At 42.4% G+C, this 13,642-nt stretch overlaps 3 protein-coding genes across 4 annotated transcripts; 2 read left to right on the top strand and 1 right to left on the bottom strand.

Annotated features, from left to right (window-relative positions):
* Window positions 1–1,483: 1,483 nt before the first annotated feature.
* On the bottom strand, window positions 1,484–9,154 carry RB195_026024 (uncharacterized protein; the record flags this gene model as incomplete). Of its 2 annotated transcripts, XM_064214387.1 has the most annotated exons (11): window positions 1,484–1,648; window positions 2,557–2,664; window positions 2,722–2,850; window positions 3,050–3,130; window positions 3,190–3,285; window positions 3,362–3,459; window positions 7,026–7,166; window positions 7,238–7,343; window positions 7,757–7,833; window positions 7,896–7,935; window positions 9,038–9,154. In XM_064214387.1, the coding sequence occupies 11 exons, from the start codon at window positions 9,152–9,154 to the stop codon at window positions 1,484–1,486; spliced, it is 1,158 nt and encodes a 385-aa protein (XP_064070268.1). The 2 variants fall into 2 exon arrangements, with proteins under 2 accessions (XP_064070268.1, XP_013291289.2); XM_013435835.2 differs by lacking the exons at window positions 7,896–7,935; window positions 9,038–9,154 and having other exon boundaries at window positions 7,757–7,795.
* Window positions 8,481–8,810, top strand: RB195_026025 (uncharacterized protein; the record flags this gene model as incomplete). Its single annotated transcript, XM_064214388.1, has 1 exon — window positions 8,481–8,810. The coding sequence occupies one exon, from the start codon at window positions 8,481–8,483 to the stop codon at window positions 8,808–8,810; it is 330 nt and encodes a 109-aa protein (XP_064070269.1).
* A 2,503-nt stretch (window positions 9,155–11,657) lies between the features above and the next one.
* Window positions 11,658–11,995, top strand: RB195_026023 (uncharacterized protein; the record flags this gene model as incomplete). The annotated part of the gene is made up of 2 exons (XM_064214386.1): window positions 11,658–11,790; window positions 11,850–11,995. The coding sequence occupies 2 exons, from the start codon at window positions 11,658–11,660 to the stop codon at window positions 11,993–11,995; spliced, it is 279 nt and encodes a 92-aa protein (XP_064070267.1).
* Between the last annotated feature and the right edge of the window lie 1,647 nt (window positions 11,996–13,642).

Below are 13,642 nucleotides of genomic sequence, written 5' to 3'. Positions count from 1 at the left end.
AATATTGGTTGCAGTCCGTATCCGGACAACTACCGAATCATTTATTAGTCATATGGCCATACCATTTGCAAAATCCAGAGAAATCACCAACTTTCCTTCTCCGTCAACTTAAGGTCTAGTTTAACAGATGTTTCTGGAAAGGGACATCATACTACAAACAACAGCTTATATAGAATCTGCGATTCCGTGAACTCATTGTTAAAGCGTATTCTTCTTTTAAAATTAGAGCAGGATTGCACAACTGTCAGGAGTGGATAGCTATCCTGATTATCCACGGCTTCTATACCCACTGTATCATTCGATCTCCATTGCATGCTTCCGCACATGATGTTAGGCAACCATCTATCCTGCCAGTTATAGTTTATACAAGCGAAGCCACAACATATTAGTCCATTTTTATCAAATATCGTTCTGAATGTTCAAATACAATCTGGATGTGAATTTAAACATCACTCATAAGCATCCCTACGACAAAAACAACTCTACCGTACGAATCTACCACTATGGAAAGGGTTACGCGCCCGAACGAATAAGGAGGAAATACGACGCACTGGAGGAATGGGGAGCTCAAAGTCGGACGCCAACCCTTTTTAACATAACAATATATCATCATCATCGGAATTATCAAAGATAATAAACTCGAACAACATATCATAATGATCACAAATTACGATTAGAGAAATCTCTATATTGTTTGAATGAGACACGATAGGACATATGACAATCCGAATTAAACAATGTAAGAAACATATATCGAACACCCTACACAAAACAAGTCCTATTCTTACTTGCAAATGCAGTGTAATCGAGGACCCGACGGACGCGAGCCAAGTCAAGGCGACATGCGGGACCATCCGCCATTCGCGCGCAAAACGACCGCACACGATGCGCACCTCCGTGGTGAGGGAGGTTGTCAGCGAGTGTCCTACGCGCATTCTGGCAGAAACTAGACTTGCTACTGAACGCATAACGCATACAAAATCCTTTCATACAATGATAGGTCAGGGGGGCGAGGGAGCGACAATAAGGGATGTCGATTCAAATAAAACTACTAAACAAGTGAGCATAAAGGGGAGCGGAAGAACGCAGACCCCACGTGAAGCGATGAGGTTAAAGAAACTGGTGACGTTTGCAAACAAACAATAGGGAAGACAAATGTGGACCGGGTCTAATAAAAACGCCATCATCTCTGAGTCATCTCTGAATATCTCTGAAATCTATATTTACTAGCTTCTACGCCGAATCGAAGCTGACACGAAAAACGTATGAGTGATCAGCAGGGCAGAGACGCGAAACAAATAAGGAAACACAAAATAGTAGGTGAAATATGAAAAAAATTGAAATTAACTGCTAAGATTCGGTGAAAAACTACTATATATGAAGGTTAGTGTGGAGGACGAATAGGAGAGGGATCACGCGAAAGAGACGAACGGAAAGAACGTGAACCGGCGTACACGTCATGTTGCACTGCTCTCGCTCGGGATCACAATGATGATGGCTTCGTTTCGACAGCCTTGTCCTCGAGGAACAACTCGAAATGTACGAGACCAAGTCGCGACGTGATGTCGTGCTCTATGTTGAGCGCGTATGCGCGACATTCCACTAGTACGAGTTTGTTACGTGGCAACGATTCGAATTTCACCATTGCCTGCAAGTATCCTATTGCATATGTCCAAGTTAACTCACCGAACTATATGATGTCAAGATTTTTTTGCTGTTTTCACTAAAGAAAAATAGTTGTTAGCGAAAATCTGCCAAAAGGGGGGTGGAGGGCAAAAAACATCAGGTAGAAGATCCACGGAGCAAAGGCCCGAAACCAAAACATGTTTCTCAAAGGTTCGCAAATTCGAGATCAAAAATAGATGAATGATACAAGCTGCTCTATAGCACTTACCAATTAATGATTTATATGGTTCGTAAGTTCTATTCGCTAACTGGGTGGGAAAGAAAATATCCGTAACAAATGCGCCTGAAGTACAAGTAAAAAAAAAGAAAAGGAATGATGCGCAGAGCCAGCACGTACATACTTTTTAGATTTTCACTTTATGGAGTTGCACTGGACTTCCTATCTATTTCTGTTTTTTACAGTTTATCCATCATCAGATGATTGGAACCAGAACAAAAATCGGATGGCCAAACTCATAAAAGCAGCAAATCCTTTGAAAATCTCTAGGAGATCTCGCAGTCGAGATCAAGGCATATTCACATGCACCAAGCTAACGTTTCTATCTGCATTTCAACCTGTGTAACATTCTAACACTTCATGTGTAACGGCTCATCGAAGCGACACCTTCACTCGAATGATAAAAATCATTTCTCTGTTATTTGATGGGTTGCTCTCTTGAGTGAAAGCTCGTCCAAATCCATAGCATTTCTCGGGACAATAGATCAGAAGGGCAGAAACACTTAAGCAGGGTGTTCTTTCATATATGTGTCGTTTCAAAAGATGGAGAAACTTAGGAAAAGTTTCTATCTCAGCAAAACCTCAGAACGATATATGTTGCCCCTCGGCTACGAGTACACAGCAAATTAGGAGGCAAATATAGGGTAACTCACAATTGGCTGGTGATAATTTGGGACGTATACATATGGATAATATCTACCATCGATTCCGTGCTCTGGAATATACTTCAGACGGCCGATATGCTCCTTATCGGGATCGTTCTAAAAAGCGAGTAAGTAGAAATACTGAACGGAAAATTTGTTATTCATAAGACTCACAGCTCCATCACAATACATCGCAATAGATCCACTTCTGTAGCGACCCTTAACATTCTCAGGCACGGAATCTGGAGCGTAGTCTACCGGCTGCCATCCAATCAAACGATTTAGCGACAGAACAACGCAGGGCTAAAAATATTCGTCGTAAAAGTTCCGAACTTGAGAATTTTATTCAGCAAATCAGAAATTCTTCATATATGTGGGCAGTTTGCACGAAAATTATCGATCAACTGCCAACGGCATAAAAGCTGCCTAATGATGTGACGCCGGGTGGAGATGAGTACGTCTGGATTTGAGGCACACAATGGGAAACAAGCTTTGCGCTTACACTGCCAGCTCTTCCGTAGCCGTACTGCTTGTCTGGACCACAGCCGGCCGCTGTGAAGTTTGTCAATTCAAAGCGGCATGGCTGAAAAGTCACTCTCACAAGTAGCAACAAAGAAGAACAAGAGAAGCTAAGCAACCTACCAGAACACCGTCATTGACGAGATCACTATTATTGTCGTCTGGACCACATTCCCTCGTACCATTAATGTCGTTGTATTTCTTCAAGTACTCCTCCAACTAAAAAACAAAAACGATCAGCAGTGAAAAAATGGAGTGATTGTGGGCTACCGCACAGCTCTAATGAGGATCTCACCTGCTTCACATATGGTTGCCACGACTGTTCATCCCTCATATTGTATTTTATGAGAGTCGAGTCTGGATTTTCTTTAAGCCATGGCTGATAGCCCACTCCTAAAAAAGACACACATGTCTATGCTAAGTCGTGCTCTCTCGAATTACATGAAAAAGGTTTGTTTAACATGCTCGAAGGTCTTTTTCCACAGAGAGAATTAAGATGTGCACATTTTGATAGAAATGCGCACACAGGAAGACGCTGTTAAGGGATTGAAAGGATCTACAGAAAAGAAGCAGCCAAATTAATTCCATTGTGACCTGCACACATGACATACTACAACTCAATATTCTTTGCACAAAAGCTGCACATTTCATACACAACTGGAAGTCTAAAGATACTACCTCCTGCCTGCAAATTACATTGTGTACCAAACTTTCTAAAAATTCCTGTGAAATAAGTACGTATGTTAATTACGTTATCCCAAAACAAAGTAGTATCAAAATGTCAGGGCAAGGGGAAATTGTGAGAAACTCAGAAAACACGTATAACATCTCTGCCTGATACATAAAAATCCGTACGTAAAACACGTTTCCCCGCAACACCGCTGATATTTAAACAGTGGTGAGCTACAATGAAAAAAAAAACAGCAGCAAGCACTGAAGATATATAAGAAATAGACACTTTTCCGCGCCGTTCCAGTCATGGCTGGGCTTCTAAAAATACTCTTGCAGTGTTTCCTATCATCAAAAACGAAAAAAATCAAACATTAGGAGAAAAAAAAATGAACTGATTAGTTGAGTACCTAGCATTACCTATCATTCCGATACCGAAACGTATGTTATCATTTACCACGAGAAGCAGAACAACTGGTTGATGGGACATGGATGAAACAACAGCAGGGATGCTGATCTAGCACAAAGAAAAAGCAAAATTACGATCTCTTTCTTCCTTACGGAGTCCTCGAAGCCAGGCTAATCCAAAGAAATTGATCAAGCAAGTCTATCATTTCGAGACTAATACGACCGATTAGAGTAAGTGTTATACCTTTGACTGCTTCTCTTATAGAAATGTAGGACGTGTTAACGTGAAAACAAATGCAACATTTTGCGAGGATCGCAAAACCCACATCAGTTCCAGAACGTTTCCAGCATTTTCACTCACTTTCTGCTTGAGCCGTCACGCAAACCCATTAATAATCTCATGCGTCACTGCATACACCAATTTATCCAGTAGGTGCAAGACCCGTGGCAAGATAGTTTGCACTGCAGCTCAATCTACGCGCTCCGCAAAAAAGCTCAGCTCAACCCGGTCCGCATCGATCCTGCGGGTGTTATGAGTGTGACGTAGTCGTCAAGGCTCCGAATTTCCCCTCAGCGTTTCGATTATCAGAAACGACTCGCATAACTCGAACGCGACGCAGTGTATTTCACGTCAGAACGAAGACGGGTGATTTTGAGGGGTTCTGGAAGAGCTATGACGCAAAATTGCACACTTGAGATTCGACTGAGTGGTGAACAATTTTGCTGTTCAAGAGGTTAACTGGAGCAAGCAGTAGATCGCTTCATAACGAGCAGAGAGAGTAAGAAAAATCACACCGCTTAATACTTGAGACATTACACAACTCAATGACGCAATTCAGCGATTGTCTGACGTCTGTACAGCGTTCTAATTTGTCTATCTATTTGTATCATTAAGGATATTCACCCATCACGTAATAATCACTGCTCGTATGCTCATGAACTTTTATTCGCATATAACAGGTGTTGGCAACGTAAACACATTTCAGTAATGTGCAGAAAGTAAGCGACAACGAAGTTGCGGCTGCCACCGATAATTTTTTTGTTTGATTTCCAATCGGACCCAAATAAAAGCAAACAGAAGTGAGTAAAAGAGGAGCTGAAGGGTACCGTAACGATTGAACAAGCGGCGCCCAGCAAACCATCCGAAAAAAAGCAACCCCTACAATGTTCGTCATGAACAATAATAAGTACAAGCAAGGAACCTGTTCGTCATTAATAAAAAAAAAAACAACAGATTATGCACGTCTGGGTACCGCATAACAATTACTTTTTCAACAACATTTAAAATACGTCTTGCGGGTTTTATGTGTGGTTATTTCGAACAATTGCCATTTACTCATGATGTTTTCTGTAAATAAAGGCAAAAACGCCAACAGTTGTTCCCTGGAGTTAACGGAAATTGGAAGCAATATTAAATGAGAGGTTATTAGTACAACAAATCCTGATTATTCAATGGGCTGAAAACAAACAAAAATTAGAACAAAGTATGGAAACGCTTCACCTGTTGCTTTTTCGTCCAAATCAATGTCTTTTTTTCGTCCTCGAATTATGCACTACGCTAGGAACGAAAATCACAACCAACGTTACGCAACCAAAAGAGTAACGCATTATGCAGCAAGTTAAAAAAACTATGGCTTTCAACAGATACCAATTAGCGCTAGAATTAACTTCTCCACAATATCAAAAGGTGTCTTTTAAGTATGAAAGGGAAATTTTTCAAGTATGTGTTATTTCCAGCTTCGGAAATAATAAGATATGGAGCAAAAAGGGAAAAGAAGGTAAACAAAGGAAGAAATCATGATGCTTTCAAGCAATTTAGCTAATTTAGCTGACATCCAAAGCCATAGACGCTAGGATTACAACAAAAATTCCTGCATTTTCACAATTTCATGAGACAATTCCGATGAAATGATGCCATCACCGCGTGTTTTTATTTTCTTGCCAAATTTTCTAGAAAAAGCAGGCTCCCTCATCACTACTGCTCTTCTCGGTGCTCCCCTTCATCGACTGCTGCTGCTGGTGCTGCTAAAATGTGGCAATTTCGCATTGACCATGCTATTATGGCCAAGGTCTTTGTTGGTTCTGGAGGATTTGCTCGCGCCAGCAAGATTTTCTTGCTCTCAGATTCTTTCCACATATTCTCTCTTCCGTTGAACATCAGCAAGTCAACCTAGATGAGTTAATCTGCGCCCGCTCTGACGCATCGCCAAATAGGTTTGAATAAAAAGGAACAGAATAAGGATGACGAGGAATACGAGAATATGAAACTGTATGCGACGACAAAACATCCGAGATGACGAAATTGTCGCAATTGTGGGACACAGATAGCATTGCCCCGTCTATTTTTAGAAGTTTCCGTCTTTTTGTTGGCCGTTTTTACGATGCAGTGACGTGATAGTTCGTGGCGAGTCGAGATCGACCGGTCACTAAAGTCATCGATACAAGGACGTCCGAATCGGACTGGATGCCAGCTAGAGTATATCGCCGAGATGCTCTGCTGTTGATTATACGGTTCAAATTTCGCATCAACATTCCTGTAAGGTGAAATGAAGCAGACTCCATTCTCGATCATTCATACACTATCCTGTTATCTGCCACTCATTAAGTGAGTAATAATTACTCGACGATATGTGGAGTTCCGCTTTGATATCTGAGTTTTCCACTCTAATGTTTGCTCGCGCTTTAGGGAGATGGCTGACGGTAGTCAAACACACTGCTGTCCCAACAGCAGCAAGAGACAAGATCAGAGCAAGAGTGAATAAAAGAGAAGACTCGTTAAACAAACGATAAAATTAAAGGAGCACGGAACAGATGAGGAAGAAAGAATGTGAACAAAAAAGAAAAAAAATGAGTACACTGGAAACACATGCAAAATCACGTACCGGGGTTGATACCGATTATGGTGCCTTTACCATAAAAGCGTGGCACTTTTGAGTCGAGCGTATTAAGAAATATCGCAAGGCAAGCGATCCAGAAAGCTGCTAAGCATGAGTAAAATATTATATAGAAGACGGTAATTTGACCTGAAAACCAGTCGTTTTTCATTCTCAGATAGAAAAAAAACACACCTCTGAAATATGAATATAGCACTTACACCATGATTTCGCTGTTCTGCCCAACACAGTGCCTCTGTCTTTGTTATAGAGAAAACGGGAAAAGGACTCATCATAGTCGGCTGCCTTGTTGTTACCATTCATCAGCTGGAAACACTCGGCTGGTAAACACTATACCAAGCATACAAACAGACACAAAATTCTGATCACTAGATCGATCGAATAAATTTTTTTTTCAAGTTGTCCACAATTAAGGAGTGATTATAATGTAAAAAACGGAAAGGAAAAGCAGGATGTTAAGAAGGAAGACATAACGCGATGGACACAAGTTAGGCAAGTGGCAACTGGGACTCCTCGGGGTGTGAATATGCAAATGCAGTCGACTGCACGAAATCTAGCACGCATCGAAGAGGATTTTTTGCGATACCACTCACTACTTTTGGCAAGTGTCAACCAATCGGCTGTCTCATTTTGACGAAAAATACATTTTAAACTACATAATGGAACAAAAAGATGAGAAAATGTCAAAAAAAGTGAAAACAATGCAGTATAAAACTCACGGTCGTATTTTCCTCTATTGGATTGTTTCCCTTAGCCATTATGATCGTGATGTGGAGCGGATTCGAAGGAGAAGAAGCTTTGAAGAAGAAATGGAAAAAAGAGGAGGGGAAAAGTACGTTCTCTGCTCCGGCAGTCTACCCAAACGAGATACTGATGGCCAGTTCACACGGCCGCCTGCCTGCAATGAATACAGGTCGCCTTATGATGTTATTTCTGGACAACGTGGACGCGAGTACACAAATGTGTAGTGTAAACATCTCAACAGTGGAGCTTCTCATAGAATTCTGAACTGAATTTTTATATAACGAATAGGAATCAAAAAACGAAATTCTAACATACGAAAAAAAGGGAAACGTTTATAGAAAATAGAGCATTTCAGCACGAATGCATAGTATGTTCCGATGGTACAACTGCCTTGAATAAACGTGATCGAGAATACCATCATCAGAATAAGTAAATCGCAAATCCTATACCGGTGCAAAGTATCGCGTACCTCTTCGCACGTTACTATCTCGCCATAGCAATCAACGGTTAAATCTGTAGATGAAAACGATAACTACTCGCGCAGGAACACCAAACGAAGAAGCAAGTTACGAAAATTCATTGCACTACTAAAGCAATCGATGCCAGAAGGCGCCGGAGTGAACATATGTTGTCGGGTTCACCCGGCGTAGCTCGTTTGCTGGGCCGCAGACTCGACGTAGGATTCTCGACACACTTAACATGGGCTTTCAGATTGGAGAAGTGGATCGGATAAGGAGTGATAAGGACACGACTCATCTTGCTTGTCACTTAAATTTGCGATATGCAGATCGCACGAGGTATTTTTTTACCGCTAAGAGGAATACACGAGCACAAGAGAGAAAGCAAGCGGCAACGACTGCGATGATGTCGTGCAAGCAAATCCTAGCATTTGACGTAGCACATAGGAAAATGAATGTGAAAGGGAGAGGTGAATTCAAGCATGAGAAATCAATACCAGATCCGTTCGAAGCTCAAGAAGCTGTGACGTTGATAGCAGCAACTGGCACACGTCGTTTCCAATTACAATAGAGGAATGCTGAGCACCCGTCGATATATGACTGACAACTAATTCCAAATACAAACAGCGTAATTAGATGAGATAAATAGATTAGGATACATAACTTCTGTACAGTTTAAATAGCACAACCGCGAGACAAGAACTGATGTTGGACAAACTGGGTCGGGCTTATCAGAGTTACGCTGAGAAAAGGCTCATCAAACGCAAAAGATAAGGGATTAGCTGCAAGGACACGCACCTGCAGTGGTGCCGGCAGTCGAGGCAGCGAAGGCAGCAAAACGGCACACTTCGACGCAGAGCCTCGGGATGGAGCCGCGTATAAAATCGCATGCGCCTCACTTATAAACATCCGCATCTTCGCTGTCAACCTCCTCCAGATGAGAACACATGCCGAAAAGACAAAAGATTGTGCGCTATTCCCAGAGAAGACCACTCGAAATGCGTCGTTAGCTCAGGGCAGTGCTACATTATGGCAATGAATGTAAATAAAATCGCGATATAGTTCACATACATCGAAGCGACAAAAAATGAGAGTCCCGTTGAAAATTGAAGAAGGCAACGAAGTCACTATCAGCGCACACATCTCTTTACATACAGTCACAACACTGCCATTGCGATTCAAAACATGCAAAGACACGATGTGATAGAGGCAAATATTGAAAGAATGTTAATAGGTCCAGGATTGCACATGGATGAGGTACAGAAACTTGAGCAACCCGCGAGAATGAGAGCAAAGCAGTCAGGCGCAGCGTAATGCAAGGCCATTTCGATTCTGGAATCGCACGCCGATTTCGCTGCCCCCAACAGCCTTTGCTGTGGTGTCTCAACATTCATAGACGTTATCGACGTTCTTTCCTCGAGAACTATTACCGGCAACGCAGCGAACTTGGTGCTCATAAAGGTGCATCTGCCCTGGATGTGTGCACTAGCGCAGTGTGGTAGGCACGCGGTGTTGGGTTGCCGGGTAAATAATCGCGTTTCGAAAGTGAGGTTGGGAACACACTTCAACAACCCGACCGTCGCCTAATTCGATGTGATCGATGTATAGTTAGATGATCATTGTACACATGACACATGTACGATCCAGTAGTTCTATCAAAAAACATTAAATAGGAAAGGGAAAAAAGCCAAGAGTAGCGTTTCAAGTGGCCAACATACAAAGAAATTTTGGAACCTAAAACTCTACAATTCCCCCATCTCCCGTTTTTCTTCTCTTCCGCTTAAAGCGCACAAAGAGCAGTGACAGGCATGCTGGCCTTCGTGGATATACTATGCATAAGCACATATGTATAGAAGCAGCAACTGGTCTCCATGCCAATCTCGGCGCAGCGGCCTCAAGCACTTGTCGTAATGAATAAAAATTTTCCGACGCCTCCTTATTCAACTTTAGCATGCAAACAATCGATACACTAAAGGAGGAACCTCTAACGAAAAATGGCCAAGAAAAGACTGCTACAGAGACAGCCAGGAGAGTTTCTAAAAAAATGTCATAACTAGCACGCGAAGCTTGCATTTGGGCACGATTCGTAATCAAATCATTAGGAATAATGAAGGTGCAAGAAGTGGATGAGTCAGGTGCAGACGGCTTGCTCAGATGAATAAACTCGAAGGCACGGAAGCTATGCCGCGCCGCCAAATACCGGTGGCTTGAGCTGAAGAGGGTGTAATCACCCAACGTCCATAACCAGTTGTCGAAGGTGAATGAAAAACTGGTCTCTCTATTTAACGAAATCAATCCGCATTTGTCATTATTACTGAGAAGTATCAATTTATTCTGTTCAAAGATATACAGTACGTTGAAGGCAGTTATACAACAGAGTAGCTGTACGGATGTTAGACGGTTAAAGTCGACTAGATTGAGAGTGAGATCGAGATCGAGAGACGGTAGAAAAGTATTCCAGAAGTCAAGCACCACACTTGTGCTCCTCGCTCGGTGACACTTAAGCACTGATATTGATCTTATTACGATTATAAACGAAGGAAAACCATGATCTGTCAGAAGGACGGGAGCTAGGTCTTTTCTATAAACCCAGGAATTTCTCTTCTGTGGAAAACGAGGATGCAAAATTAACAGTATTAGCCATAGAAAACGAACATATAGAATGCACTTGTTTAAGCCGATCCCTTAAGGTGTTCCCAGGGTGAAGTAAATTAATTACAACAAAATGAATTCCTTAAACATTGTCTAAAATTTGGCAATACATAAAAAATAGTGCAAAATTTCGATCAATCTGTGTAAATTTGTGCGAGATAAGTCAACAACTGAGTCTTATACGATAAAATAGCTAGCAAACTGAATCTTTCGAAAGCTTTGATGAACCGGGCAAACAGCTGACGATGAATTCAGCAGAGTTGATGATAGCAAAAACGTACAATAAGAAGTAAAATAGAACAATATTTAAGGCAGATCTTGTTCTTTCAAAAGAAGTACGAAAATCCGTAAAATATTATAGGGATCATGAAGAGCTGCGGCGAGATAAGTACTACATCAGTTCATAGCAAGTTTTTACTTAACAGAATTGATCAGAATTCAAACAATAGTCCTAACATTTGAGCAGCTTATCAGTTATAGGCTGCTCAAATGTTACGACCATTGTGAGGCTGGTGCGACGAGTTTATCTGCTTACGGGAACGTCAAAGTAACAATCCAAAAACGCGCCAAGGAGGCGGGAACTGATGACGTCGTAGTATTCAAAATGTCGACCGAATGAGATTGTCTTAGGCGATTCAGATAGGTCGTTTTTCACTCATTAAATGGACAGGAAGCGGAGTAGGTTGGTCGATAGGCCCTACAAACTAGGAGCGAAACGGGTTCAGTAACGTGGACAACCTTGAAAGCCGCCATAGTTGAAGACCCGATGCGACCCGACCAGCTCAGGACAAAAGTTACAAAAATCACTGCCATCGACAAGGTCTTTTCTACTCAAGAGACTGTAGCGCAGACGGCAAGCCAAAAACTCTCACAACCCGCATACATTATTATAACGCAAGGTGCGATGTAGGACAAAAATTCGACGTGGTGCGCGGTGTCCTGCGTTGCTTGTGTCCAGAAGGTGACAAACCGATCAGTGAGAACACGATGCGACGAAGATTCAACGGACCCCACAAACCGCCGGGATGTGCCGCAACTCAGGAGAGTCGTAATTCGATTGCGCCTGCCCAATCCACCACTCCATTCCGACCGAGAAGCAATTAGCACGCTGCCACAACGGCTCTGGAGCCTTGGCGACAACCACGTCGGCAGATTCTGGAGATCTATTTGGGGTTTTCGACGTCGAAACCAGCTCATTCGCTTCGTACGCGACATGATGGCTTCATATAGCGAAGTAGGAAGAAAATTGGCGGAAGATATGAAAAAGAACACAAGCGTCAAGTTACTTGCAGCCAATATGACGCCTTACTTTTTCTTTGGACAGCATACGCTAGCACAGGTTACTTTTCCGTGGTATATGGGAAATGGAGCAGAAGATTCGCTCCGAGGCTGTATTGTGCCGAAAAGGATATTCGTCCTCTTTTGTCCAAATCCTTGCATCTTTTGCAAAATTCCTTCAAAGATTTCCATGATTACTTCGGCGACGCTAAAACTCCGCCATATTGTTATCCATTCAAATCGAACAAAACTTCTGCACGTCAACTCAGTTTTCTCACTTATAGCGACTTGTTCTCATGTAGCTAACATTTCTGCAGCAAACTCGAAAATCACCAGAATCGACGTATAAAATCAGTGTAAGGTTGGAAAAATAAAAGAAAATAGCTACACTCTGATTTACTAAAGAAAAGAATGAATTAAGAAATCTGAAGGAATGAGGGAGGATGCGGAGAAGGCCTGCTCACCGACTAGCTGCACATGGATTGTGCTGCGGCAAATGCGATGCAGATTTCGCAGTAATTTTCATTATGTGGTACATGCACATAGCGTCACCAAGGGAGCATTTAGGCGAATGCAAAGTCGCCTGCAATCGAAGCTGACGGGAACAGCACAAAATCCATTTCGCATCCACACATCCGAGAAAATCGAGACGAGTAAGAGGAGTTGGCATAAGATGATTTGTGTGCGATGTACACGCGTCATCAATATGAATCTTGCACTGTCTGACGTTGTTTGGCATAACATACACGACTTTCGAACACGAATAATTAAAACAGACAGAGAAATAGGAGAAGCAGTCGAACTCGGATGCGTGAGTGTATCAACTCGCGTACTGTTGCGCTCTCCTCCACCCGCTAAACCCATCCATAAACATGACATGGTAGGCAAGTCACCGAGGCACTTTTTCTAACACAGATTAGTGCTAAATCTTGCTGCCACAGTGAACAGAGCGCTAGTTGACTCGTGTAAGAGCACTCATTGAACACATTAGTACCAAGGTGCAGAAAAAAATTCCAAGATGAGATGAGGTGAACTGGTAAGGTTGAAGATGAAAAAAAAGAAAGTGAAGGGGGAACGAGGGAGAAGGAGAGATAGGAGGCAAGCGGGGCGAGAGGCGGCGTGTAAGCAAAAGCAGGGTATCGATCTGCCGCTAGCGACAACAGCCTCCCTCAGCCGCGAGGTAGAGAGGGTGTGCACAAGGCAGCCGAATATATTTCCCACTACTTGTTGAGCACTGTAATGGAAAGATAGCCAGAAGCGGGAGTCATATTTGGTCCAGCATCGACGAAGGTCAGTATGCACTCGTTCGCGTCAACATTTGCTTTCGCATAATGTGTTACATTTTGCGATTTCACCTTCAGAAGCTTTCGGCTGTCACTGCCCTTTCTACTCCGCTGTAGGAACATGACAATCGGTAGCACTACAGTATCGATAAATTTGTTAACGTTGCGCACCAGACGCGTAGCGATCGAA

Source organism: Necator americanus, chromosome X (genome assembly GCF_031761385.1).
Source record: "Necator americanus strain Aroian chromosome X, whole genome shotgun sequence".
In the NCBI taxonomy this organism is placed as follows: Eukaryota; Metazoa; Nematoda; class Chromadorea; order Rhabditida; family Ancylostomatidae; genus Necator; species Necator americanus.
The sequence above is the reverse complement of the archived record's forward strand: the minus strand, read 5'-3'. Positions and strand labels throughout refer to the sequence as shown.